Genomic DNA, 27,758 nt, shown 5'->3' with positions numbered 1-27,758 from the left:
GGTCCGCCATTTTTGCACGAACGTCTTTGCAATTTTAGTTATGATCATAGTTGTAATAATGTTAATTTTAATGAGTTGCCAGATATTAAATCAACTACCACTCTGTTGATACATCAAACTAATCAAAATACGTTTCCTTTTGACAGATTCTCATCGTTTATTCGTATGAAGCGTATAGTTTCTTACATGTTACGTTTTATTCATAACGCTCGCAATAAATTAAAATGTAATCGTAAATACGGCCCTCTCCAAGTAGACGAGTTAAATAACTCAGTTATTAAGTTGACTCAAATGTCACAAAAACAATCGTTTTCGGATCTCGATATTATGTTATCAAAAGGGCAATTACCCTCAAAGATTAATCGTAATATTTCTAGTCTCAATCTTTTTTTGGATAATAATAAAATTATTAGAGTTGGAGGTAGGTTGAGTAATTCTGCAAGTTTTTTATATGATAAAAAACATCCCATCCTTCTATGCAGTAAACATACCTTCACCCGCTTGTTATTTGAATATGAACATAAGCGCCTGCTTCACGCTGGTCCTCAATTATTGTTGGCTAGTTTACGAGAAAATTGGTGGCCGCTCAGAGGTCGTGACCTGGCTAGAAATATTGTGCATAAGTGTGTGACATGTACACGAATTGCGGGTAAAACTGTTCCAGTACAAATGGGTAACTTACCTTCAGAACGGCTAGAACCAGGTTATCCTTTTATGATATGCGGCGTAGACTATGCAGGACCTATGTTTATTTTGAACCGTAAAGGAGGGGCGCTAAATTAGAAAAATGTTATATCTGCCTATTTGTGTGTTTCTCAACGCGTGCTGTTCACTTGGAGTTAGTGACTAGTTTAACAACAGAGGCTTATATGTTAGCTTTGAAAAGGTTTATTTCTAGAAGGGGTAAACCATCTGAAATATTTTCTGATAATGGTAAGAATTTTATTGGGGCTATGAAGGAATTTACACAATTTTTAAAGAATAATCATAATAATATTACTGAGATTTTAGCTAATGATAACATAAAGTTTAACTTCATACCACCCTATACACCACATTTTGGAGGATTATGGGAGGCAGGAGTGAAGTCCTGCAAATACCATATCCGCCGCGTCATTGGTAACGCGAACTTAACTTATGAAGAGTTTAGCACGATCTTAGCTCAAATCGAGGCCGTCCTAAACTCTCGACCTATGCATCCACTGTCCGCAGATCCAACTGACCTTCTTCCTCTCAGCCCTTCTCTGTTTCTGATTGGCCGACCGCTGACTGCACCTGCCACTCCAGACCTGACGGCTACAGCTTCACATCGCCTGTCCCGCTATGACCGCGTGGAGCAAATGCGACAACATTTCTGGCGGAGGTGGTCCACGGAATACATATCGGAGCTGCAGACCCGAACAAAATGGAAGACAAGGAGAGAAGAATTGGCACCTAATACACTCGTACTTATCAAAGAAGACAATCTTCCGCCTCTAAAGTGGCGCTTGGGAAGAATTCTTCATACCTTTCCAGGAAAAGATGGCGTGTCCAGAGTCGCTGACATCAAAACGGCGACCGGGACGGTGCGAAGAGCATTCACAAGAATCTGTCCTCTGCTGCCACAAGAAAATGATACTTCGTTGGAAGCAGGAGCTTCCAAGGTCGGGGGCATATGTTAACGCCATCTACCAGATTTAAGTAAAACTCACGGAGACGTATACGCCACCTGCGTAAAGCCATCGAGCGACACTAGGCGGCGCTAGCGGCGCCCGCCGGCGCGCGAGCCGCGCGCCCCTCACACACCCTTCTTCTTCGGTACGACGTAGCAAGATGGTAGTCGGTTCACCATCAACATATCTAAAATATCTTTGTACTTAACTTTAAAGTGTTTTTCTAAATATAATAATTTCGACTTAAACTAAATAAAATTGAATCATTGAAGAGTTCCTGACCAAACCTGTCCACACACAACAACACACTCAACAAGGTACTTAAATCACCTATTGAATCCCCGATAGCAGTAACCAACATAGTTTCACCGGACATCCAAACAATGTATTGTTATAACAATTTTACTTTTACGTACTCGCCTTTAAAACAGCGATAGTAAGTAGCACTTTAACGCTTTACTACTGAATTTATCGTCGCAGGAATCAGTATTAACTATGACTGTATATACTACGATATTGGTATCATCTAAGTTATCCTGTTTGTCTGTTTGCCATGAACTTAAAAACTGCTGCAGGAATTTTCATGCGGTTTTTACTAATGTATACATTTATGAGGAGGGTTTAGATACAACAGGCAGCCGGTTTAGTCTAAATGCTCTAGTCTACGTCTAGGATTCAAAATAATTGTTCAATTATTAAACTGTCTAACACAAGCCCACAAGTTCAAATCCAGCGCGTAGGTATAAGATTACCAAGGCGTATCCAGCCACACCATAACACGATACCAGGGGGTATCATATTGCTTAGGTAAGTTAGTTGAAATTGTGAGATATGCAGTAGTTCCATATACAACCAGTATTTACTACCAGTTCAATTGCATTTGATCAGACTAGGAGTCGACTTGGAAATAGTAAAGAAAAGGCTAAGCAGAGTTTTTGACTCTCTGCAGCATTATAATATTGGTATACATAGATAAAGTTGGCGTGTCATATTAATACCAGAAAAAAGATTTTCCCAAAATAAATGTTTTTGTCTTTTTCATAAGACAACACAAGGTCCACGTCATGTTCGTAGAAACCTCGACTTGTATACTATTGTTAGAGATAAGTAAATATAGGTTAAAGACAAAGAGAACAGTCGAATATTATGTCTTCTTAGCTTTCCGTTAACTGACAATAGGCGTACCACACACTACCACCTTCCATGCTGTCAGTAACATGCGTCAATACTTTATCATTATGCTGCATAAAATTGTTACTATAAAAATATGAATATCTTTAAGGATTTTTTTTGAGATTACTATCTGGTAGTCTGAGATCCTCTACTAAACAGTTCCCCGAAAACACCCGAAGTCAAAAGAAACGAACCAGAAAAGTAAGTGTTCTTAGTACCAAATACTCTACAGCTTAACATTGTTTCGTAAGAGGTAAGGAGGAATTCAAAATGTCAGCTTCTTGGAAAAAATCATTTCGGCTGTTCACATTTTCATTTCATTAAGACAAGAGTTCAAAAGACAAGAAAACTGACATTTATGTTGTCGGAGACATTGAGCCTCAGGCAGGTATGTAGATAATATGTACAGTTTACCCACATAATAATCCAGTGAGAACATATCACAAACTAATATCAAGAACTGGTACAAAATAAACACATAGAATAAAAGCAATCACAGCTCAAACTATCGAATCAATCTGACCTTTAATACTATTCTGCCATTCTACACATCCGTGCCAAAAAACCGCCCACAGCCAAATTGTTAGGAAAACCATATCTCACCGCGCGAACTATCGGCCGATCTGTACCAACCATATTGAAGCCTGTACGCGTAAAATCCTCAAATATTTTACTTTCCCATTCAACACTTTTCCGCTGTTTCCTTAGAAGTTTTCTCTTTATATAATTTGATATCTGATTCTCCGCGGGCAAGGCCAAAGGTCCTTTACATTACGTAAAGCTACGCACACTGGTAATAGTATTTGGTGTTTCTTATATTTATATGTTAGTGTGGACGTGACAGACTTCCAAATGGTACCTTAAGCACAATTGAGCCGATTTAACTGACACAATACCACGAATAAAGACTTTAAGAAATGCGTATAGACATTTTCGTTGGTCCCAAAGTGTCACTTTCTCGAGTAGATATACCTCTACCTTCTCTTAAAACTTCGATAACTGGAAGAGATTTTAATAAAGCAGTACGAAAATTTCGCAGCAATATTCCCGCAGTAAATGAAACACGATTGCACACTACACTTCATTACAAAAGAACAATGTACATGTATAAAAATAAAACAGCGAAAATTGTTCCCAGACGTCAGCGGCGGACAATCGGACGGGGCGTTATCGCGGCGAAATTCGCACAAAATTCTCGCCTCAATTCGCTGTTTTCCGCCTTCTATGTGTATAATTCGGCCTGCACCTGCGAGCTGAGCGCTCCAGGCTACGCGATTGCCACTGACACTATCTACCTGTGTTCAGTTTAAATGCACCACCCGAATTGTTCTTGATTCTTTTGTATATATTTTTATTTTGTGTGACGTTAATGTGGCCGCAAGTGTACGCTGTACGTTAAAAATTACGTAGTTTGCTGTTTTTTTAAACGATAAGTGGAAACCTCTTACTCTTCAGGGATTGGAGTTCAAAGAACATTTATGTTATATGTGTGCCAGTTTGCCAAATAGGTTACTGTGCTTTATGCAATACGATGGGCTAAAATTTACATAATGCACGGTTGACTTGTTTTTGTCCATTATATTGAACGTTTGTTTTCTGTGCATGTGACAGCACGATATCTGTACCGTAGAAGAAACAGTGTTTTATCAAAACTTGACTTTAACTATGATTGTCAAAAGGACAAGATAAAACACAATACTTCATCTTTATCACCCAATTCTATAACTTTAAAGTGAGTTCCCTTCCATCCCTTAACGGTCTCAATAAATCAAAACTACACAGCTCGTGTATTTTATTAGGGGGCCATTTGAAACAAATAATACGTCACTTGTACGCGATAACACGGTACCTGGCCCGATTCAGAAGATCGCATCTGAAATTGCCAGAAAGATTTATGGTCCATTGTTTGTGCCGTGTTTTGATTTGTTTCTATGTCGTAAATTCATGAATGGGTAAAATTGGCCCGACATTTTCCTAAAGATAAGTTTGTAAGACTCTGATTCGGTGATTGATTGCGTATGTTTCTTTTACTTTGTTCGCGGGTTCCGCAAGTGATTGTATTGGCATATTGGGAATGTAGTTCTGTGGATTGAGTTATTGTATGTAATCTTGTTTCGGGTCAAATGTTATTTAGTACGCAGTTATGCTGGTTAAGTATATCGTAAGGTAAAATGACTGTTACTATGTTGTCTATTCGAGATCGAGTTAATAATATAGAAAGTTGCCATCGATGACGCGTATTTTTTTCCCAATGGTCATTCAACTACTTCAAATTCCCATCATCTTCAGTCCAAAACCTGTACATTTGGCATTTGACGATTGTTAATTAAACGATTAGGAAACGAAACCAAAAAATACTTCACGCTATAAGTATCAAATAGATACTTACCTGTATTCAAAATTATCTTCTAACCAAAACAGTCTCAGGTGACTAAGTTCGACTTAGATTAAGATCTAGATTAAAAGGATTACTTATTACCCGACCCTAAACTTAGCACATACATAAGGAAGCAAACATTCTAAGCTACACAAAATAAACTTGAAACTGGGGATTATAAACAGGACTTCTTGAGACGACGCGAAGTCAGGAGCTCGGCGCCGACTGTCTTCGGAGAAAATGTTGTAAAATGAAATATGGGTGGCACTACTTGTGAATTTACTGAGTTATTGTAGACTGAGATTTCGTTTTTTTTTTATGTAAAGAGACCTAAGACTACTTGTAGATGTCAGACTTCTTGTAGGATAAATCGTACCGATTTTTTGTAGGACGTTCTGACCAACTTTTTGTAGCACGTGTGAGTTGCACTATTGATATTGCGTTGTGCTATTTTTCCCCTACAAAAAATCAGTCACCGATTTGTGGGACGTGGGCAAGCAACTTTAGATTTTCCCACAACCTTTGAGATGACTGTGGAATTGGGAGATATGGCATGTCATTTTAATATGAGAAAAATAACAGCCAACTCTTTAATTCTTAGAGGGAGAAGGGAAATATAAATAGGGGTTTCAGAAAAATCAAAACATATGATTATAGGTATACGCTAGACCAAACGGCCACAAAATACCTGTAGATAACAAAATTGACTTTTTTTTTTTAAAGTCGCGATCCAAAGCTGCTACATTTTTAAGCTGGTCTATTCATGAAATCATGAATTGAATGACTGTCAGTCAAAACCATAATAAATCCTCTAAAAGTTTTTACACAGCACCAAAGCCTGTAATATTTTAAATAAATTCGAGGAAAAAATGTGCTGGAATTTCCCTTTCATTCAATTTTTAACTTTATTCAATATTTTCATAACAAAGAAAGGAGTATTGTCATTAAAAATATACGTATCATGACTAAATGGGGATAAAGCAGTACATATTTGCTCCGGTCACCGTCCGGCATATGAGAAACCAAATTCAGTGCAAGATATTCGACTTAAAGAATTTAAGCTTAAGAAGAAATATGGTGGCTTTTAGTCAGTAAGAGTCTGACACTGATGCTGCATCCACAGCGGGACAGGTTATTTGATGATTTACCACTGCAAAAGAAAAGAGAGTCGATTTATTAAGACTACGTTTTATTCGTGTGCATGGAGCAGTTCTCACGGGACGCGGATGAAACAGCCGGCCGATACTAGCTATATTATGATATAGCTAAAAACTTACATAAAAACAAAAACAGGAACTGCCAAACAAACTCAGCTAACACTATCTAAGCAATACTCAAGCTATTTCTCAGATCAACAACAGTAAGACGACAATAATCCCCATAAATTGATAGCGGCTTTACCCCATTAACGCGCCCTTTTGTATGGTGTACCGCCATGAATGTGAACGTCCGTATTATAGCCGTGATCAGCTATCTAATCGATATAGTTATCGTCTTGATTGTAAACTATTGTTAAGGCTTACTAGACAGAACATTGGCTTGTATAATTGTAGCATTGAGAAGTGTCGATACAAAATAGGAAGGCCTTTACCTTAACACAGCTGTGGGATAGTACGGGCTAAAAAAATTCTAAGGGTGCAGGGTAAGGTTGTAATTTAGATCAAATGATCAGCAAACTAGATATAGAATAAGAGCATTCTTTCACAGCATGTTAGGGTCCTTTGACTTTTAAATGATTGTGATGTTAATACATAGAGAACGTTCTTTTATCGTTCTCCCTAAAATCCTTTGATAGGTGGGGATAAAATGAGCATTTCCTCACACGAATATCAAAAATTTGGAAACCCCAACAAAATTTGGAAACATAGCAAAACTAAAAATAACAACGTAAATGGGAAAATTCTGTAACACTGAATACATAAATGAATTTTCTTTGGGATTATTGTTGCTGGCAACACTGTAAGATCAGAACAATAGGGTTTGGGTCGCCTAGTACTATTTGTGAATAAACATTAAATGGAATTTGTAGCCATTTCTGGTTTTGGCTTCACTAGGCTCCGTAGTGAGTATTGAACTAGTATGATATGCTATTTTGGCTGAGCTATTGAATAAATTCATGTGAAAACAGGTAGCTTTGCCTCTGTTTCAGCATGGTCACTATGTTATGTATTCTAGTGTATTTTGTGTTTATCACCCCTTAGGGGATCGTGTATACGAGTACGTACTATTATGAGTACGTTGACCGAGTTAAAATTATGTTCAAATTCAACCGCAAAACTATTTTTAGACAAATTAAAAGCATGTAAGTAGATTGGTACATGTTTATAATGATCTGCCATTTTCCATCTATGTTGGGGTCAGATACAACTACCCGTGACAATTGCCAGAGATGTTTAATGTCAACCAGCACTTACAAATGTAACGTGCCTTTGAAACTGTCTAGCGAAAGTTCGAGGATACTATTATGACATAAATGATCATGGACCGGCCACAGCTAAAGTTGTTTAGTCTTATAATCGATCGACCCTTGCTATTTAAGCACAAAATTATGAAATCAATTCTTAATATTCTACGCGGGTAAAATTATTAAAAATCGGTTCGTTCAGTAAACATCAGTACGACGATGTTGTCGAATCGAGTCATTTCACACAATGTCCGTGCGATGTAAAATGGACCAACATTTAATGGCCGTCAATATCAGGGAACCGCAGCCCGGTGATGTGTGAATCGCCACTTAATCAGACTTAATCGACTGCATAAATAACTATAATAACGCCAATTGAACAAAATAGCCCGTTTATGGCGAATATATTTAAATATTGATAACTTTGTTCGGAAGTTATTTTATGAAAATTATGAATTTTAATCATGGCATATTTTTGTTGATTTCTTTTTTCATCATTTTTCAAATACTAACTCTTCAATTTGACAATTAAATAATAAGCATTGCCTTTTTGCGATCAACAAACCATGCACAGCGATATATGTATGTATGTTCACACTCGAACACATTCGCAATTGTCAATGTAGGTACCTACATGTCATCATTAGGTATGTTACAAGTAAACAAATCGACAAAACAAAACACGACCCCTTATTTTAATCACAAGACAAACGATCACTTACTTCCACAAAACTAATAAAAACTTATCCGATAACATAACAGCTTTCGTTCCATTAAACGTTAAAACTTAGCATCGAAAGCATAAGGCAATAAATTAAATTCTCACTAAGTACCAAGTACCAAACGGGAATTGTCGAAATTCGACAATAAATTAGCTAAAAGCGTTGTTTGTTAGTTGCAATCGCAATAATTCCTAATTAGGTAGACGGCGACAATTACGCTTGTGTTTGTGTCTTCTTATTTACAGAAGGTACCTACCTCTATATACCCCCACTTCTCTTCTCTTATGTACTTGGGTATCGCAACAATTTAGTGGGAAAGTTTTCTAGCTAGTTCAAGCGAGGAAATAGGTGTGAATTCGCGCCAACATGCTGTCTGCATCATTTGATCAGGTAAATGTAATATCGCATGTTTGTACGAACGGAAAGTTTATTTAAACTTTATTTTGTTACATGCTACCTGTGAACCTTTTAAGTTTATATATTTTCTGTGTATTTTAATATAGTAAATTCTATTTTATATTTCTGTTATCTTTGTATCTGTCTTGGATGATGTAGATACATAAATGTTGCATTTAATAGAAATATACTATACATTTTTGACTGACTTTCAAAATAGGAGGAATATAACTATTCGACTGTTAGTTTTTGAACTACAACCAAGCTGTTTGATAGCTATACGGGAAAAATGCATACGTTTACTGGATTTCTAATTTGAATAAAAAACAGAAATCAAACAAATACAAAAAAGGAACAATCTCAAAACCAGATACAATATTCAATAGCACATCTCAGCATCTTTCCCAAAAGCAAAAGCCCATAGTTGCATGTACTTCGACGAATCAAAATTTCACCGGGTTACGGTACAAGCCCGTTTTCACACTCCATTACCTTTTTTCATTCGGGCCGAGTTAAGCTGATTACCTTTGAACCGTCAATGCAAATCGTACAATGCGCGATTGTAGCCGGACGGCGATAAAATTCGTACAACTTTATAGTAAGGGGATTACGTGATGAATTATGAATTTTATGACGTTTTAATAAATTGGATTAAGAGTTTCCGAGGGTTCTCCAAGTGATACTGAATGTGGGGGAAGATTTACGAGTTTTAGGTAATGTTTTAATAATAATATAATTCTTTGCGTTACTTGTTTTAGTGGTGGTGATTATTTTATGAGTGGAAGAGTTTGGTTTATTTGTTGAATTAAAATTAATTGTATGCTTAAGAATATATTCAAAGATATATTGCTGTTGTCTTCATATCATATCAGACCGATGTGTTTCTGTTTACTGAAATCATATTTACTAGCTTTTGACCATGATTGTGATCATAAAAAAACTGTAATCTCTAATCGACACTCCATCAAGCCAGCAATACCCATTGATTTTCGAAACAGTCTAATCCAAAACACAATAGCTACCCTCATCACTACCATCTTAAAATACCTAAGACAAAACAACGAACGCATTGTCTTCAAACAATACCTACAGGACACAATTACACGAACTCACTAAATAACTGCCTCAAACTACCTCTTACACAGCCGGCCACTAAATTCTGAAATCTCTGTCCGATCTATCGTAGGATAGCACTAAATTAATCCTGCAAAACGTCACTCATCCTTTATATAAGTATCGCTGAAATAAGGAAACAAAACAACCTAGCTCCGATCGTATCACAGATATCGGAATACGAGTGGCAACCCTGAATATACTATTACTAAAACATGACACACAAAAACGAACTCTAAATCAATAGATTAAAGTCCAATTTCGTTCACGAGCGCCAGATGGTTCCTTTGCATCGTTTACTTGGAGATAAGTTTGGATAGTGGAGTTTCAGGTCAGCGGAGACGCAGAATAGATGATATTACAGTAGTTCAAGTTTGTCTGAGGTGTGTAAACAATATTCATATGGGTGAACTTGAAAAAATACGATGTTCGCGTCACATTTTTAACGAGTTTGTTGGGAAGAACGTTTAGTGTGGTTTGAAAACAGCTGCTTTGGATACTCTTTGGATCTTGAAGTTTGATCATAGGAATACTATCTGCTGTTATATAAACTGAAGCAACTCTTGCTAGCGTAGTTCCACGAGCAAATAACTTTTGTTGCAAAACCTACCTACACATACGTAGCTGAATAATATACCGAACTAAACGTTATATAATGTAAATTCAACTTTTTATCGAACATGCTGTGAGCGTTGATCTCTCTCTGAAAATCAAGCATTATACATATTATGATGGGAATTTCATTTCAAAATCGAAAGTAGTGAAAGAAGAGAATGTTAAAAGATCATCATTTATCCAAATATGGCAATTAAAAACATAAAATTACCATTCATAACACGTATTTCTTTTATAAAAGAAAAGAATACTTCGCAATGACATCACATTTTAACTCCTGTTCTTGAAAACGAAACCAGTCAAAAAGCCATGTTTTTCCTCAAACCCAGACGAAGTTACAGCGAGACTCGTGTCAAGTTAAACGAAATAAACTCAGTACATACGAGTACAAACGTATTAAGTACAGCGAAGTACAGTCGCGAACTGAAATGGAGGCGAATGAGTTATGCGTAATCGCGCGTAAATGACTCATTCATTCATTAATTTTATCATTCGTTCAAATGTTTGCGTGACGTCATTTTGAGATTCTATTGGTATGACTTTATTTATAATATTTAGAAGTTCAGGCTATTCAATCTTGATTTTTAACCGACTTCCCAAAAAGGAGGAGGTTCTCAATTCGGCCGGTATGTTTTTTTTTTTTCTATGTATGTACATCGATTACTACGAGGTTTATAGACCGATTTAGGCGATTCTTTTTTTGTTCGACGTGGAATAGCTGCCAGTTGGTCCCATAGTCATCAGGTTAAGGATCTGATGATGGAAACCCTGAGAAATCGTGGGCAACCTTCTAAAGTTGTAGGCAAACATGGGGTTAAAACTTGACACAGGTATATGCCTGAAAGCACTATTCAACAGCGAAGGTTAGGAGCTGACCTGATGATGGAGACCAGAGAGGGTCGAGGGAACTCGACAACTAAATATGTAAAACACCTCGTATTTTGGCTTATATTCTTTGTTTTGATGAGAACTTTCGACTCATGGATAGTGACAACTATTCGTATCACTGAAAAGCTGTAAATAAAAAACTTTTTTACAAAAAAATTAAACCGACTTCCCAAAACCGAAGGAGCGACGTTTATATGTATAACATCGAAGTATATTGAGTAAATCAACCACAATATATCAAAACACTACAAAGTTGTCTAATGGATGTTACTAAGTTAATTTTGCCACCGACTTCTAGGCCGATGCACCTAAAATTAGTTTGTTTTTGCTTTGTAGTGTTTTGATATATTGTGGTTGATTTACTCAAAATACTTCGATGTTATACATATAAACGTCGCTCCTTCGGTTTCACTTATCTTTTTTTTATAGTTATCTCAGTCGCCCATAGAATGCATCCCCTTCAAATTCAATGTAAAAAGGTTCAGACTATAACCCGTTGACACGACAGACAAACAGATTCACATTTTAAATTATATTACAAGTTAGAGCTGAATTTTGAACTTATATAAAAAATTTAGACACACAGTATATAAAATAATACATAGATAAAATTTTGTACTAGAACATACGAGTACTTCCCATATTCTGAACAAGTAGATATATACATATGTATATGTTACGGGTAATGCTAGAAGGTGAAGTAAACCTAGGTTTACCCGGGTTGACTTAGTATTACCCAGGCTTCTTGGGTAAAGTCCGAATAATAAGTAAAATACATTTTAATTCGCGGTTTACCCATGCTCACCTAGGTCTACCCAACTCTGACTGGGTAATGTTAGGTGTAGCGTAATTTTTGATTCCCCTACTTAGTTTTCATAGCATTCCTTACTTAGAAATTTCCTTCATGTACTGTTAAATCACGGTCGTTGTTGTTCAAATTGAAATTATTTATTTGAGCAAGATAAACTGCTGTCACATTTAGAATTGCACAATTTTCCTGTAGCTTTGCATGAACACTTCTTTGTGGCACATTTTGTTTTGCAGTTACACCTTTTATAACCCTGGTACATTCCTAGAATTACGCCACGGGCTCAAAAATTACGCTACACCTAACATTACCCAGTTAGAGTTGGGTAGACCTAGGTGAGCATGGGTAAACCGCGAATTAAAATGTATTTTACTTATTATTCGGACTTTACCCAAGAAGCCTGGGTAATACTAAGTCAACCCGGGTAAACCTAGGTTTACTCCACCTTCTAGCATTACCCGTAACATATATAATGCCTACACTCGAGTTACTTATCGATACTGTTTGCTTGTAATCCGATTACCTAACAATGCTCGGTATTTACTCGAATACGGGTCAATGGCGGCGGTTCTCGAAAGTTCTGCGCTATCGATGCATAAGACATGATGTTATCGCAACCTCCTTATAACATTTGCTTCTATAAGCCTCCGTAATTGGAATATTGGTAGCTTATAGTCTGTTTGAGTTCCTATATATAGTTGCGTTCTATAAGACTCTATAAGTAGTCTACTTATACATATTGCAATTTTCATATACTACCTCTAGATATCGGCTAGTAGATAAAACCACAGGACTCTTAGTAGCGCTTTCACACAAGTGTGTTTTTGGCTCGCTTCGGTTGAAAACTTCAGGGGTTAATGATGAGATGACGGTTAAAATCGAACTAAAGATTTTTGCCGCGCTTAATGTCATATTATAGTAAGCCGAGTATAACTCAGTTTTGTAACGGGCAACAAAAATCCACCATTGTGAAAGTGCTACCTATATAATCTCTTTTCTCAAATACTTTTATGTTACCGATGCAAGAAAAAAGTATTCCTATTTGTCTATTAAATAGTACCCAGTATAAAACAGACTCGCAACACACATATTTTAACCCTCAAACTATAGCAAGTTCGGTACAGTTAAAGCTAACCGTATTTGCTCCGACAGCTTTCTAACGGTGTTATGTTTCATTTGATATGACGTTACACTATTGCGGGATCCAAGAATATTCCAGTTCTACCAATGGTTTGGAGAAATTGGAGATTCGTATGTTATGACTATTCCAAAATTCTTACTAATAATATAAATGCCAACGCCAAAACTACAGAACTGATTTAAATGAAAAATACACAGATAATCTAATCTGACATAGGCCACTTTTTATCTAGGTACAGGAAGCAGTTTCCTTAAGCCGCACTTTATAAGAAGTTTAAGAATTTTCCATGAAAAAATCATCATGAATCTCAACGTAGAAAGAAAATAGCCACTTATTATTTTGTCTAAAACATAACAAACGAAATAGCAGTACCATGTACTAGGACAGCAGAAAATTCATGAAGTAATTCCTTCGGGACGCGGGTGGAGCTGCGTTGAACAGCTAGTATATAAGTATAGGTATCTTTGGAAATAGTATTAAAATAAAACTGGTGTTACAGATTTTTTCTTTCCATCCTTCTAAATTAATCTTATTCTTACCCTATATATACTATCTGGATTTTACCTATCTACTTATGTATATTCAACAAAAGCATGTATTTTAGTATCGCTCGCACACAGACGTAGCACATTTGTGTATCGGCTTCCATCCTCATTGGAATGTTAATACGAGGATAAGAGAATCCGGCTGTCAAGCGATATCAATGAGGTCAAGTAGGCCTTATTGATAATATTCTGCAGATGTGTTATAACTAGCTGTAGCCTGCGACTTTACTCGCGTTCTGAGAGTAGGTGCTAGTTTATGATATGGAAAGAAAAATTGGCCTAATTAATGTTATTCTAATGGACAGTCACGGATTAAGTAAATATGATATCGTATAGAAAAGTTTGCAGAATTTTATTTTGCAGTAAATGCAACTCAGACTACTAAATAAATAAATCCAATAGAAATAACTGTTTATAATATAATGTTAAACTGTGACTTCTTCTTGGTACTAAACCAATCCATGAAGTGCGATATCACGCCATAAACAAAACTCCATATTCACACTTCAACACAAATAAAAAAAAAAACACAGACAGTGTTCGAAAATCAAACCCAGGATGCCATATTCAAGCGCAGCGCCTGTTGTTGCTTCCTTATTTTTATTTACACAAAATCCATATATCTCAGGACCTTTCCGCGTGTCATATAAAAGAATGGACATAAAAACATGGATGGATTTACGATTGTCCACGGAGTAAGGAAATAAGTGGAGATGCCATAATGCAGGTAGGTCATGCGTCTTCTTCTAGGTCAACTTTGTACGGTGGGCATGACCAAAACGATCAATTATGAGTGAAACAACGAGGCAGTCGAGTTCTTTGAAACATCTATCAACGATTTTTGGTATTACAAAAAAATTACGGGTCCAAATAAGACGTGTGGCGTTCTTCGTCCTCCGCATGCCCGCATTTTGGCGAAGAGATTTTCCGTTATGCCACCTCCGCTAGTCATTTTGTTCTCCATGCAATTGTCTCACTGACAGGAGGTCGCGGTCAAGTGGGAGACTTATTGATAAATATCCCACTGTCGTACCAAGAAATGGACACCCTACTCCCTGATATAGCAGATTTGGGAAATATGTATGCCGTGAATCGGGATTTTATTTTGTTTCTGTATTTTAGTATTCTTCTCAGAGTGGAGTTAATGCAAGTGATGATAAAATGAGGTGAGTTATGGCCATCCTATTGGCTTTGTGTGTTTCTATGAAAGACGTGGAATGTCTTCGAGTATCTATACTTTCTTATTAGGGCTATATTTTTTCTTTAATGAAGACTTGTAGACGTTGTTGTTGACGCTTCCTTTGAGTTGTAAAATTGGTGATTTTGATTTTGACGGACAACGCAGTCGTTCTGATAGAGTCCCGTTTTACCCTTTGGGTACGAAACCTTAAAAAAACAATAATGGCATACTTTCACACACAACAAACGCTTCAAACACAACTAATCCAGGCAATCAAACAACAATCCACGTAACAATAGGAATTTCCCAACAAATAATAGAATTACCGCAAAGCAGTTGACAGCGCGATCAAGTACAGTCGCGCACAACTTGCACGGAGCTTGCATTCATCAACGTTATTGAGTTAAAGTAACGCTCTTACCTGTTTGTATGAAACCCCTCAATTTTGGGTATACTTATATTATTTACTAGCTGTTGCCCGCAACTTCGTCTGCGTAGGCAATATAGAATAGTCAAAATACTACTTATCCCGTAGGTGCATTCTTTCACGTGACAGTATAATTAGGATTAGCACTTAGCAGTCGCATAGATTCATTGATCAAGGTTGTGTTGTGGATTTGACCATTTATCTAAACAAAAGAAGTAAAGTTTGTGACGTTGTGAATATCTCTGGATCTAGTCAGCCAATTTGGAAAATTATTACGTATGGTGCGTAAGTAATTTTCACAGATCTATGTCTATATGCTTTGAGTCTGACAAAGCTGTCATTTGTACATTTTCTGCAGCTGCTGCGATTAATCAGAAGCCAGAAAGTCTGTCAGTTTCACCATGGATATCGTCTTGTGTAGTGAAACTGGATTGAAGATAGGTAGATAGGTAGTCGCTCCAAGCAAAATATTGGTACTCAAACAGATTCGGTGACTGGAAGGCAACACCAACATAGTTGGGGAATAGCTGGATGGATGATAAAATGAGTCATCATCATCAGCAGGCGCATAGGGTAGGATAGTTTCACTACTGGGGAGAAACACTTGTATGACGGGGATTTTTTGTGCACTTACTCACTATGGTAAGGCTGACCCTACATTAGGCGTGCGCGATCCTCGGGCGTGTGAGTAGCGCGGGCGTCGCGAGCACGCTGTATGAACGTCGCGGTTTGCTGCCCTGCGGCATGTGTGAAGAGTGCAAGCGACGCGCTCGCGGCGAGCACGCGGCGCTCGAGTTGCGTTCTTACCCCTTCGCCCGCTATCCCCGCCGCCCGCTTAACGCCTTAGCAGTTAAACGTCAAGGAGAGCGGCGCGTGCAGCAAAACGCGACGCACGCGCGGCGCCCGCGCTACTCACACGCCCGGGGATCGCGCACGCCTAATGTGGGGGAGGCCTAAGCCGGGACTCCACCGAAATGTTTGCATTAGTTTACGAATAGGCAAAATGTACGTATCTGTGAGAGTCCACTTCATGTGTTCGTACTTGAAACCTGCAGTTTTGGCAAGATTTTCAAAATGTACGTTTGCAATTTGTCATTTCTTGGTGGAGCCAGCAAATCGAAAGTAACATAAGTGTTGTATACTGTGCGTCACTACCGCACACCGGGAAAATTTCGCTCTTGCGGAGGACGTTTATATACCATATTTTGTGTCACACAGGACGACAGTAAGTATCCACCGAAACACTTTCAAAGATCTGATGAACGAACAAATCAGACTTGACTTGGTCACCTGGGGCCAATCAGAGCTCTATGAAGCGATAATACGCTTTGGCTCCTACTGTTATTGTGGTTTCTGAAAATTTATTCACCTCATTCAACGATGAATGTAATTCTGATGGTACTATTAAGAACACTTGCTTAGCGCAGAAGCTGACGTTGGCAGGTCAACTCTTTTGACTTCTCGAATAGGATACCATTGGTTTTTGTGCAATGCACACCTGCAATGCATTCTGGATTAGGATAGGATATAGGTGGATAGGATTTGCAACAGAGAACAATTCTGCCTTTGTAATTGAATGATATCAAACGTAGTTTTATATAAAAGGTGTTTTTTTAGACTTGGCTCGGGTCTAACTGAGACTGTTCGTAATCGTGAACAGTGTATTAATTGCGATCGGAAGTTGAAAGTAAGCATGTCTCTGGTATGCGACGCGTATTTTGTACGTTTTCAGACGCGATAAGGCAGCTCCCATTTTTTATCTGCACTTTGTATCTGGGCTGGTTTTTAAAGCTACAGAAGCCTACATTATCTCACGCTTAGCAGCGCTTGCGAGAGATAGATCCTGATTTCTTCTAGGATTAAGTTTTCATATTTTGCATCAGAAAAAATAATACTACTCACTCAAAGTAATTTGTTTAAGGCCACCACATTAGTGGAAGATAAGCTAAACTATGTTTATGAAAAAATCCTGATATGAACTCCATCTGTAACTTTAAATCATAATTAATTGTTGACATAATGTTCAAAAAATAATTTAGATGGCACCGTTTTAAATTTGGCTGAGAACTATTAATTTTCCTTTCATCAAGGTAATAATTATAATTGGATTTTGATGTGGCACGGCAAACTGACAAACACTATTGAAATGTCTATCGAAAAATTACGATAAATAAAAATTAAAATATGGTGAATTACGGAAAATACACAACTGGAATAATATTCCTCTATAAAGAATGTATGGTAATTTATTGTCATTTACCACCTCGCTCCTTTGACAAATTTCATGTATTTTATTTAACACAGATTACCACAGATGGAGCTACTTTAACCTTTTTTTTTTTTTTTTTATCGACGTAAAATCATCAAATGACCCCTCCCGCTGTGGGTTAGCAGCGGTGAGGGAGTGTCAGACTCTTACTGACTAAAATCGTCGTGTTCCGTCATAGGCCTTTTATGTACCAGGGCCGCGGTATCTCTTTCGAACAACCCGCAGCCCCGGCAGGCCTTGGCCCTGATGGGCCCCGCTGGGGTTGCTGACGTCTCTTTGAGGAGCGCGTGGAACAACGCGCGCCGTCGACACGGGTCTGTCGTCTAGGAAGACAGAGGGACGATGAGCCACCCGAAATCACCGCCCACAGACCCACGCCTACGGTGGCCGGGAGTCATCTCGCGACACCCGGCGCCCATGGTGTCTACCTGGTCCAGCGCGGCGGCCGGGATGAGAGGTGCGAACTCTCTGGCGTTCCGCCTCCTCCTTCTCGAGCATGACCGCTTCGCAGAAGGAGGCGACGGCATCCCATTCCCTCTCGCCCGGACCATGGCCTGAACCAGGGCCGGACGCGAGAGGTCGCCGCCGCCCAAAGCCTCGACGAGGACCCGGCGGTGCCCTTCCCATGCGGGGCACACCTGGACTGTGTGGTCCACCGTGTCCTCGGGGCTGTCCGCACAATGGTGACACCGGGCGCCTCCTCACGACCGATGCGGTGCAGGTACCTCCCGAAACAACCGTGTCCGGTGAGGACCTGCGTCATGCGGTACGTGAGGGCGCCGTGACTCCTCCCGAGCCACTCCTCAAAGAGGGGACTTACCGCCACGATGGTGGCGTGCCCTGCACTGGGTTGCGATAGTCGCTCCCTCCAGGCCACCATGAGATCGCGCCGGAGCTCCGCCCGCTGCGCGACAACTTGCCGCGGCAACGGGGTTTCTCCCCGGCGCTGAGCCTCCTCGCGCCAGTCGTACAGGCGCAAGAAGACCCTCGCCTCCAGATCCCACGGTGGCAGTCCAGCGAGTAGGCCAGCTGCTTCGCGGGAGATCGTGCGGTACCCCCGGATTAGCCTAATGGCTATCACCCTTTGGGGCACGTTCAGGTAGTGTACAGCCCGCGGCCGTGCCGAACGTGCCCATACCGGGGCCCCGTAAAGGGCCATGGACCGCGTAGAGTTTACGGCAGGGGGCGTTTGGGCCTCCCAGGTTGGGCAGGAGCCGCTTGAATGCAGCACCTGCCTTCTCCAGTTTGGGGCCCAAACGTCGGAAGTGCTCGACGAAGCTCCACCGGCCGTCGAGGACGAGTCCCAGGTACTTCATCGCCCTCTCGACGCCGATGGTAGCCCCCCCCACCGTGACTTGGGAGCCTGAAGCCTTTTCTGATTAAAAAGGCTTATTATAACATTAATGATTATTTCACAGATACACGCAGATGGCAGCTCTGAAGTGGACAACAAGTGTTTTTTATATATATTTTTTTGTGACTATAATTTGAAAAGATATTGAATTATATAATTGTAATTTAATTATATTTAATTGTAATAGACAGCTGTGTTGCTGGGAAGTTTGTTCTTCACCACTTCTTCTTCCCAGCCATAACACTAGGAAGTGGTGAAAGGGGGGCGTTTTGGGGGTGCTGTCCTTATGTATTACTTGACGTGAAAAAGTGCTAGAAACTAGCCTATTTTCAATAAACGTTTTTGACTTTGACTTGACTTTGACTTTGAAGGTGGCGCGTTCCGAAGCCCATGAAAGCACATGGCCTCGGATTTGTGCAAGGCCACCTCCAGTCCCAGCAGCTGGATCCTCTCGATGACTATCGCAACCCCGCGCGTCATTATGTCGGCCGCCTCCTGGTGCGACCTCCCTTGTGCCAGAACCAGCGTGTCGTCAGCGTAGCAGACCACGCTGACGCCGCTAGGGAGGTCGGCGCGCAGCACCCAGTCGTAGCCGATGTTCCACAAGAGCGGCCCCAGTACCGACCCCTGCGGAACACCGCACGACATCTCTCGCCGGTTCCATTCCCCGTTGTGACCAGGGTAAATGATGGACCTATCCGACAGATAGGCCTCGACCACGCGACGAAGGTAGGTCGGCACCCGGTGATACCGGAGTGCCTCCCTGATGCAACTCCAGGGAAGGGTGTTGAAGGCGTTGGCGATGTCAAGAGACACCGCCAAGACGACCCCGGGACACAGCATCCCCGTCGTGAGAGCTCTCACGCGCATGATGGCGTCCACCGTTGAGCGCCCTTGCGGAAACCGAACTGGTGGTCCGCAAGGTCCGGCCCTATCCCCAAGGTGCGCGACGAGGCGGTGTGCGACAACTCGCTCAAAGAGCTTGCCCACCTCGTCGAGCAACACGATAGGCCGGTATGCGGACGGAGAGTCCGCAGGGCGCCCCGGCTTCCGTATGAGGACCAGTTTCCCTGTCTTCCAACGAAGTGGGAACTGGCCCCTCTCCAAACATGCGCTGAGAAGCCCCTAAGTCGAGGCCCGAGAGCCTCAGGGGCCAGGACCCAGGCCTTGCCAGGCAGGCCATCAGGCCCTGGGGCGGTGTTTTGGCTTTCAGCCTAGCCACCGCCACTCTCAGGTCCACCCCAGTCACCTCGGGGACATCGTCGTCGTCGGAAGTGTGGTCCGTACTTGACACCGCGGGTTGCAGAGACATGGGCGGGGGAGAGTGTTCCCCGCGCGAAGGGAACAGAGCGCTCACCACCTCCTCCACCAGCTGAGGCCGAAGACTCTGGGTCAGCGGGGGCCCATGGGCGGAGCTTGCCCCGCACCATTTTGTACAGGCGCCCCACGGGTCCCTGTCCAGAGACCCCAGCAGCTCCGCATTGGCCACCTCCTTGGCCTGGACGATGGCCAGTGGAGGGCGGTCTTCGCAGCTCTGTAACCCTCGTACAGCTCTGCTTCCCTGGCTTCTGCATCCGGAGGGCGGATGCGCAGCCTGCCTGTCAGGTGCCTGCCTCGCAGCGACGCACGCCTCTCGAAGGGCGGCGATCTCGCGAGACCACCAGTACACCTGGCGTCGGGCGCGTCCTGGCGGGACTCGGGGCATGGCCACGTCACAAATCTCGGACATGGTCTCCCGGAACCACTCCGCCTCGTCGTTGATGTCGGCGGGCCTGTCCGGTGATGACACCCAGGCCTGCACGACTGAGGCTTCCAGGAGAAGCTCCCGGTCAAGGTGCCTCAGCGCCCAACGTGGACCACTCGGGGTCTGCAGGACCGGCGCGCTAGGGTTCTGGGCGGAGACGTCAAACCGGATGTACCGGTGATCGGAGTAGGTCTCCACCCCCTCCTCCACGCGCCAGTCAAAGACACGCGGTAGCAGAGCGGGGCTGGCGAACGAGATATCCACCACTGACTCGCCCCGCATCCGTACACACGTGGGGACAGAACCCCGATTGAGGACGACCAGGCCTGCTTCCAGCGCCCAGTCCTCCACCATCCTACCCGTGCATCTGTGCGTCGGGAACCCCAGGCCAAATTCTTGGCGTTGAAGTCCCCTAACACTAGCACAGGGAGGGAATAACTTCCGACGACGACGGACAACTCCAGGAGGGAGTTGTGGAACTCGGCGAGTTCGGCTCGGGGAGAAGTACACCCCCACGACGACTATCTCCCCGAACCGTGCTGCGACGCAACCCCTTCCACTCTTCACCCCTTCGAGGGAAGGAGTACCAGCGGCGGCCGACGATATGATGGTCACTGAGCCGCTAAGGTCCTTAACCCAGTCATCCCTGGGAAGGACAAAGTACGGCTCAGCGACCACGGCGATGTTGATCGACCACTGCGCCATGCTTTGGAGCAGCAGATCCTGGGCACGGGCGCAGTGGTTGATGTTCGCCTGGAGGAAGCGCAATGGAGCCAGACTAGCACTCCATCACGTCTTCCTCCTCTTGAGACGCAGACACGGGCGCCGCGACAGCAGCAGTGGCGACGGCGTTGACAGCGGCGGCAGCGTTGGAGGCGGCGGCGGCCGCAGGAGCTGCGGTTGTGGCCACTGCGGAGGTGGCGGTGGTGGCGGCGACGGACGGCCGGCCCTTGCCCTTACTCTTGGTCTTGGCGGGTGGGGCACAGGACTTGCTCCCCGCCCGGTGTTCGGCCGGCTTGCCAGCCGCCGCGCACGCAGTGCAGTGCGGCGCGGCGCTACAAGCCACGGCCTTGTGTCCGGGCTGACCGCAGCGGAAGCAGAGGGCGCTGCGGTCGACCTCCGAGGTGCAACGAACACCCACATGATGCCCGACGTGGCATCGGAAGCACCTCAGCGGTCGGGGGTCAAGCAGCTTGACCTGCGCCGACACCCAGCCAACCAGCAATCTTCGGCCGTCTACGATGCGCTTGGCCGCCGTCACGGGCAGCTCACCGTGATGGTGCACGTGCCCTGAAGTCGGGACGTATGGTGCCCGCCTTCACTTCGTCGGCAGAGCACCCACCCGTCCTAGCGACGGCGGCCACCACCTCTTCCGCAGTAACTGAGTCGTCCAGGCCCATGATGCGCAGATCCGCACACTTGTGGGGCCTGGAGACTCGGGCATCGTCCGCACTTATGGACGCCCTAAGCCTCTCGGCTAGAGCGTCTGCGGCGGGCCCACTGGCCGCTCCTGGGACCTCCAGCATACGGGCGCCCGTTGCGGTCACCCTGAGCCGGAGGCCGGAGGCGATACCCAGCTCCTGCAGGTTCACCGCCTCCTTTGCTTGGCGAGCACGTCGCGGTACGACACGCCCTTTGACCGCGTCCGGCAGTAGTGTGACTACTACAGCCGCGGTTTTGGGGCGCGGAGTTTCGCCGCGGCGGCTCGCTCCCTGCGCCGCTGTTTCTGGGCCTTCTTTTGGCCGCTTTGGCCGCCCTCCGCCTCTTTTCTTTTCCCCACCACCTGCCACTCAGACTCAGTGGCAGAAGAGGTAGGGGCCGCAGACGGTGTCGGCTTTGGAGGGCGTTTCGCCACTGGTGCCGACGACGGAGCCGGTGCTGACGGTGGCACCGGGGCCTCTGCGCCTGGACCGCCCTTGCGGTCTTGGGCTGGCTGAGCGGGCGCCCTCCTGGTCGGTCCGTTCGGCGCCGCGACAGGGGCTTGCTCGGCGGTCCCCTTCTGGGTGGGGTGCCGCTGCAACCGCGGCCGCATAGGAGGCCCTTTGGGCCGCTGGGGCTTCGACGCCGCGAGGGGCGCAGGACCCTGCCCTCCAGGACTGAGAAGCGAGCCTGGAAGGCCGCCATCTCCTGACGGACTAGGGCCAGGATCTGGCTCTCAGCCGGCGCAGTCTGCGCCTGTTGCCTGGCCCCACCGCGCTCCGCCCCCTGCTCGCGCATCTTAGCGAGCTCCGCCCGGAGACTCCTGTTCTCCTCCACAAGAGACTCCAGGGCGGCCGTCAGACGACCCACCTCCTGCTGCAGTTTGGCCAGCTCGCTCACGGGAGCCCGGCCAAAGTTGCTCACCGCTGCGGCGGTGATGGAGGCGGTGGCGGCCTCAATGGCGCCGTCTTTGCTGGCCTTTTTTCTCTTTAAGGCCACCTGCCTGATGGCGGACTCCACCGTCTTCTCGAAGTCCGCCCTGCGCTCCCGGTCGGAGCCGATGGCCGACTCCTCCTCGGAGGAGGAGCTCCGATGAGCCGCTCCTCCGCCACCCCCAGAAGCCCTAGCGGACCCTTCGCTGACGGGCCTCCTGGCGACCTTTTTGGCCGAGGCCCCGCGACCACCAGAGGAGGACCCGGGGTCTTCCCTCCTCCTCTTGAGGAAGGCGTCGGCCCGGTGGTCCTTCTTGTTGCGGGGGAGCTTAAAACCCCCCGCATCCCCCTCGCTGGACACGGACTCGGAGTCCGAGTCCTCATCCCACTCCCTTAAGCTACTTTAACCTTGGCTAAACGAAATTTTCATTTTTTTTTTCTTCCGAAGTTACTTATGAAGGTGTGATTTTCTGTGTAAAGGTTAATAATAGGCCGATCAACTAATATAAGTACAACGTTCAAATGTACAGTTTTGACAAACAGGTTGCGTTTCGTAATATTTTACATATTGAATTCACAAAATTAATCATATCTTTTGATAGAGTGAATCGATTTCGATGAAGCAAAAACTAAGTAATACCCCAAGTTACGTAGAATTTTTGTATATAAGCATTGTCTGCATTGAATTCGTAGATTTTACGTGAATCCCGAACAAACAAACAGATAAACAGACAAACAGACAAAAATGATGGAAATGGGTTCTGTTAGTTATCCTTTAACATGCTGGCTATTTTTTTAAACGGTTTTATTTATTTAAACGGTTTTATTTAGCTCACCCCGTTTGTTTTATTTATTCATTCTTGGGTCAAATTTAGAAATTGAAATTTCAGTGCCTTCCTGTTGTCAGATTGATCTGAAATTTGGTACACACCTTTATTTCCGATGACAATACAATATAATAATATCAATAACATTGCAAATCCAAGATGGCCGCCGGTACAAAATGGCGGATAACGTAGGTTTTATCAATCCCGTCAATGTGGGTATCAAATGAAAGTGCTCAACCAGTAGAATACAATGTACTATATAAAATTCAAATCCAAGATGGCGGCCTCTACAAAATGGCGGATAACTTAGGTTTTATCAATCCCATCAACATGGGTATCAAATGAAAGGTCTCAACAAGTAGAATACAATTTAATATGCAAAATTGAAATCTAAGATGGCCGCCGCTACCAAATGGCTGATAACAATTTTTAAACGGTTTTATTTAGCTCATCCCGTTTGTTTTATTCTTGGGTCAAATTTAGTAATTCAAATTTCACCCTCTTCCTGTCAACCGATTAATCTGAAATTTTGTATACACCTTTTATTCCGATGACAATACAATATAGAAATATCAATAACATTGTAAATCTAATATAGCCGCCGGCACAAAATGGCGGATTACATATTTTTCCACAACCCCCTCAATATGGGTATCAAATGAAAGGGCTACACAAGTAGAATACTGTCAGCAACCCCAGCGGGGCCCAACAGGGCCAAGGCCTGCCTGGGCTGCGGGATTGTTCGAAAGAGTTACCGTGGCCCTGGTACATACAAGGCCTACGACGAAACATAACTATTTTTAGTCAGTAAGAGTCTGGCACTCCCTTACCGCTGCTGACCCAGGGAGGGGTCACTTGATGATTTTTGGCGTCGTTAAAAAAAATGACTTTTTAAAAAATTAGATTGTAATAAATTATCAGATAAGAGACCGTGTAATAATGATGCACTAAATGAATTAGATAGAATGGGGAATATTCGGTAGGCATTTTCATTAAATACTAAAAACTAGAAAATAAAAAATCGGTAAAAAAACTTTTAAGTCAAACGGTTTTATCTTATGTGCACTGAAAACTAGAAAATAAAAAAATTGTTACTTACCTGTCAACCTACGTAGGTGGTCTTGGTCATATTAGACTAAAATAAAAACGTGGGGCCCCTCTGAAATCCTACCTATGGCAAAGCATATCTTTATACTTTGGTTTATACTTTATTCGTTCGCTGGTGAAGCCGCTACGGCTGATTATTGATTGTCAAAATCTTCAGTTACGATTATAGTAAGTCGATGCAATCCACAACAGTTAATGGGCCCCACGTTTTTATTTTAGTCTAATATGACCAAGACCACCTACGTAGGTTGACAGGTAAGTAACAATTTTTTTATTTTCTAGTTTTCAGTGCACATAAGATAAAACCGTTTGACTTAAAAGTTTTTTTACCGATTTTTTTTGTCAATTTCTTCAATGTACAAAAATTACTTTTCTACAGATTTATTATATGTATAGATTACCTATTTTATTTATTACAAGCTTCTGCCTGCGGTTTCATCCGGATCCCGTGGGAACCTCTGTACCAACTCGGATAAATAGCTTATAGCCTTCCTCGATAAACGGGCTACCTAACACTGAAAGAATTTTTCAAATCGGACCAGTAGTTCCTGAAGATAGCGCGTTCAAACAAAAAAACTCTTCAGCTTTAAACATTAGTATAGATTTTGGTAGTAATTCTGATACGTTTTTTTTAATTATTCTTTGTTAAGGTTAGAAATTTTCCCCAACAAATAATAGAATTACCGCAAAGCAGTTGACAGCGCGATCAAGTACAGTCGTGCACAACTTGCACGGAGCTTGCATTCATCAACGTGATTGAGTTAAAGTAACGCTCTTACCTGTTTGTGTGAAACCCCTCGATTTTGGAAACGATGTATTTATAATAAGACTAGCTTTCCACCCGCGGTTTCACCCGCGTTCCGAAATAACTGCTTCTCCTAGCCAGATGGTAACAAAAACTATCCTATGTCCTTTTCCCGGGTCTAAGCTATCTCCCCTCTAATTTTCAGTTTACACGGTTAAGCCACTCTTTAGTTATGAAATATGTAACTGCCAGGTCTTTTTTATATACATAGATTGTATGTATTTATTATTTTGGTATGATTTTAAATTTTTGTGAAAGAAAAGTTTTTTCCCAACCAATAATAGAATTACCGCAAAGTAGTTGACAGCACGATCAAGTACAATCGCGCACAACTTGCACGGAGCTTGCATTCATCAACGTTATTGAGTTAAAGTAACGCTCTTACCTGTTTGTGTGAAAACCCTCGATTTTGGAAACGATGCATTTATTCATTTTGGTGGTAATTATAGGAGAATTTTGGATTCGTTATAACTGTTTTTTTTTTCTGTGAAAACGTAGCACTATTGTTTCCATCTAAATAAATATTTCAATAGAAATCATGCCACTGAGTATTTTATCGCAAAAACCGAGTATAACCGTTACTGTTAGCAATACAGTATTTGTGGTGGCTTGTGTTTAAAGCAGCTGAGAGAACCAATGTAACTTTTTAAAATTATGTTATGTAGATAATATTATATAGATTGTGGTTAAACCCGCCGAAAACGAAAGTGGTGATTTATGCTCAGTTAAACTTTTCGAAACCACCTCGAGCAAACGTGGTGATTTATGCTCAATCCTTCTCTGCGTGGTGGAATATTATAGTTTATGTCATTCATAATATAGAATCCAACTACATTATCATCATCATCCTCCGAGCCTTTTTCCCAACTACCTATGTTGGGGTCGGCTTCCAGTCTAACCGGATGTAGCTGAGTACCAGTGCTTTACAAGAAGCGACTGCCTATCTGACCTCTTCAACCCAGTTTCCCGGGCAACCCGATACTTACCCCTTGGTTATACTGGTGTCAGACTTACCGGCTTCTTACTTCCCAATCAAATCAATACAAATAAAAAAATTAAGAATCCAACTACATTAAAATATGTTAATTCATTTCCCTGAAACGTATTTTCAGCATATCGACAAGCCGTCTATAAATGATACACGCGCACACATATTTACCCAGACCCGAAGCCCTAAGGTGTTTGTACATAGTTCGGACTTTATTGAATCTTGAACTAAAACACACAAACTAATTATTGATAGTTTGTCTAAAGCCTCAAGATGTTGTTGGTTAAGATAATTCGGGCATTATATGTTTTGTCTGGGAGGTACGATAATAAACTGGTAAATGAACAGTTTTGGTTGATGGGAGGCAATTAAGTCTATTAGCATAAGGTAAGATTCTCGGGAAAATATTATTAGATTTTTTTCCATTACTGTCAGGCAATTAGTCCCAGTTTGTGGCAATCTGAATTTGTACCAGATTGCTAAGAGTATGCTCACACTAAAAATAAAATATTTAGTGACTTTAAGAACGCACGCACGCTGCTAATTTTTAGTCAGTTAGTGATAGAAAGTGCGTTAAAACGAACCGACTAAAAAGTTTGATTGGTTTCATGATTCCAAATAAACTGTCGATTCACCACTGCCTTTCGTTTCGGGGAAAAAAGTAGTTTCTATTAGTACATCATACTGTTTAATGTGGTTGAAACTGTTTAATCCGTGGGATTATCGTTTTCTGTGTAAATAACAAACATAAGGTTCATGGAAACTTCCAAAAAACCGCAGATTAAATCCTCATTAACTATACTTCAAAATAATTTATTCCAATCCATTCAATTCATAAAACTAACAATTGAAATGAGTGGAACCAATTTTCA

The 27,758-nt window shown here is 42.5% G+C and overlaps 2 protein-coding genes across 2 annotated transcripts in view; one reads left to right on the top strand and one right to left on the bottom strand.

The window, feature by feature from the left end:
* Nucleotides 1-27,758, bottom strand: part of LOC135116759 (uncharacterized) — a 152,163-nt gene that overhangs the window by 95,208 nt on the left and 29,197 nt on the right. The window lies entirely within an intron of this gene.
* On the top strand, nucleotides 954-1,661 carry LOC110382252 (uncharacterized). The gene has a single exon (XM_064034300.1). It carries the CDS (start codon nucleotides 954-956, stop codon nucleotides 1,659-1,661), a length of 708 nt encoding a protein of 235 aa, XP_063890370.1.

The sequence above is a fragment of the Helicoverpa armigera genome, chromosome 4 (genome assembly GCF_030705265.1).
Source record: "Helicoverpa armigera isolate CAAS_96S chromosome 4, ASM3070526v1, whole genome shotgun sequence".
NCBI classification, from domain to species: Eukaryota; Metazoa; Arthropoda; class Insecta; order Lepidoptera; family Noctuidae; genus Helicoverpa; species Helicoverpa armigera.
The sequence above is the reverse complement of the archived record's forward strand: the minus strand, read 5'-3'. Positions and strand labels throughout refer to the sequence as shown.

Excerpts from the sequence above, each read along its gene's own strand:
- LOC110382252 (XM_064034300.1), top strand. The coding sequence starts at position 954 with ATGAAGGAATTTACACAATTTTTAAAGAATAATCATAATAATATTACT.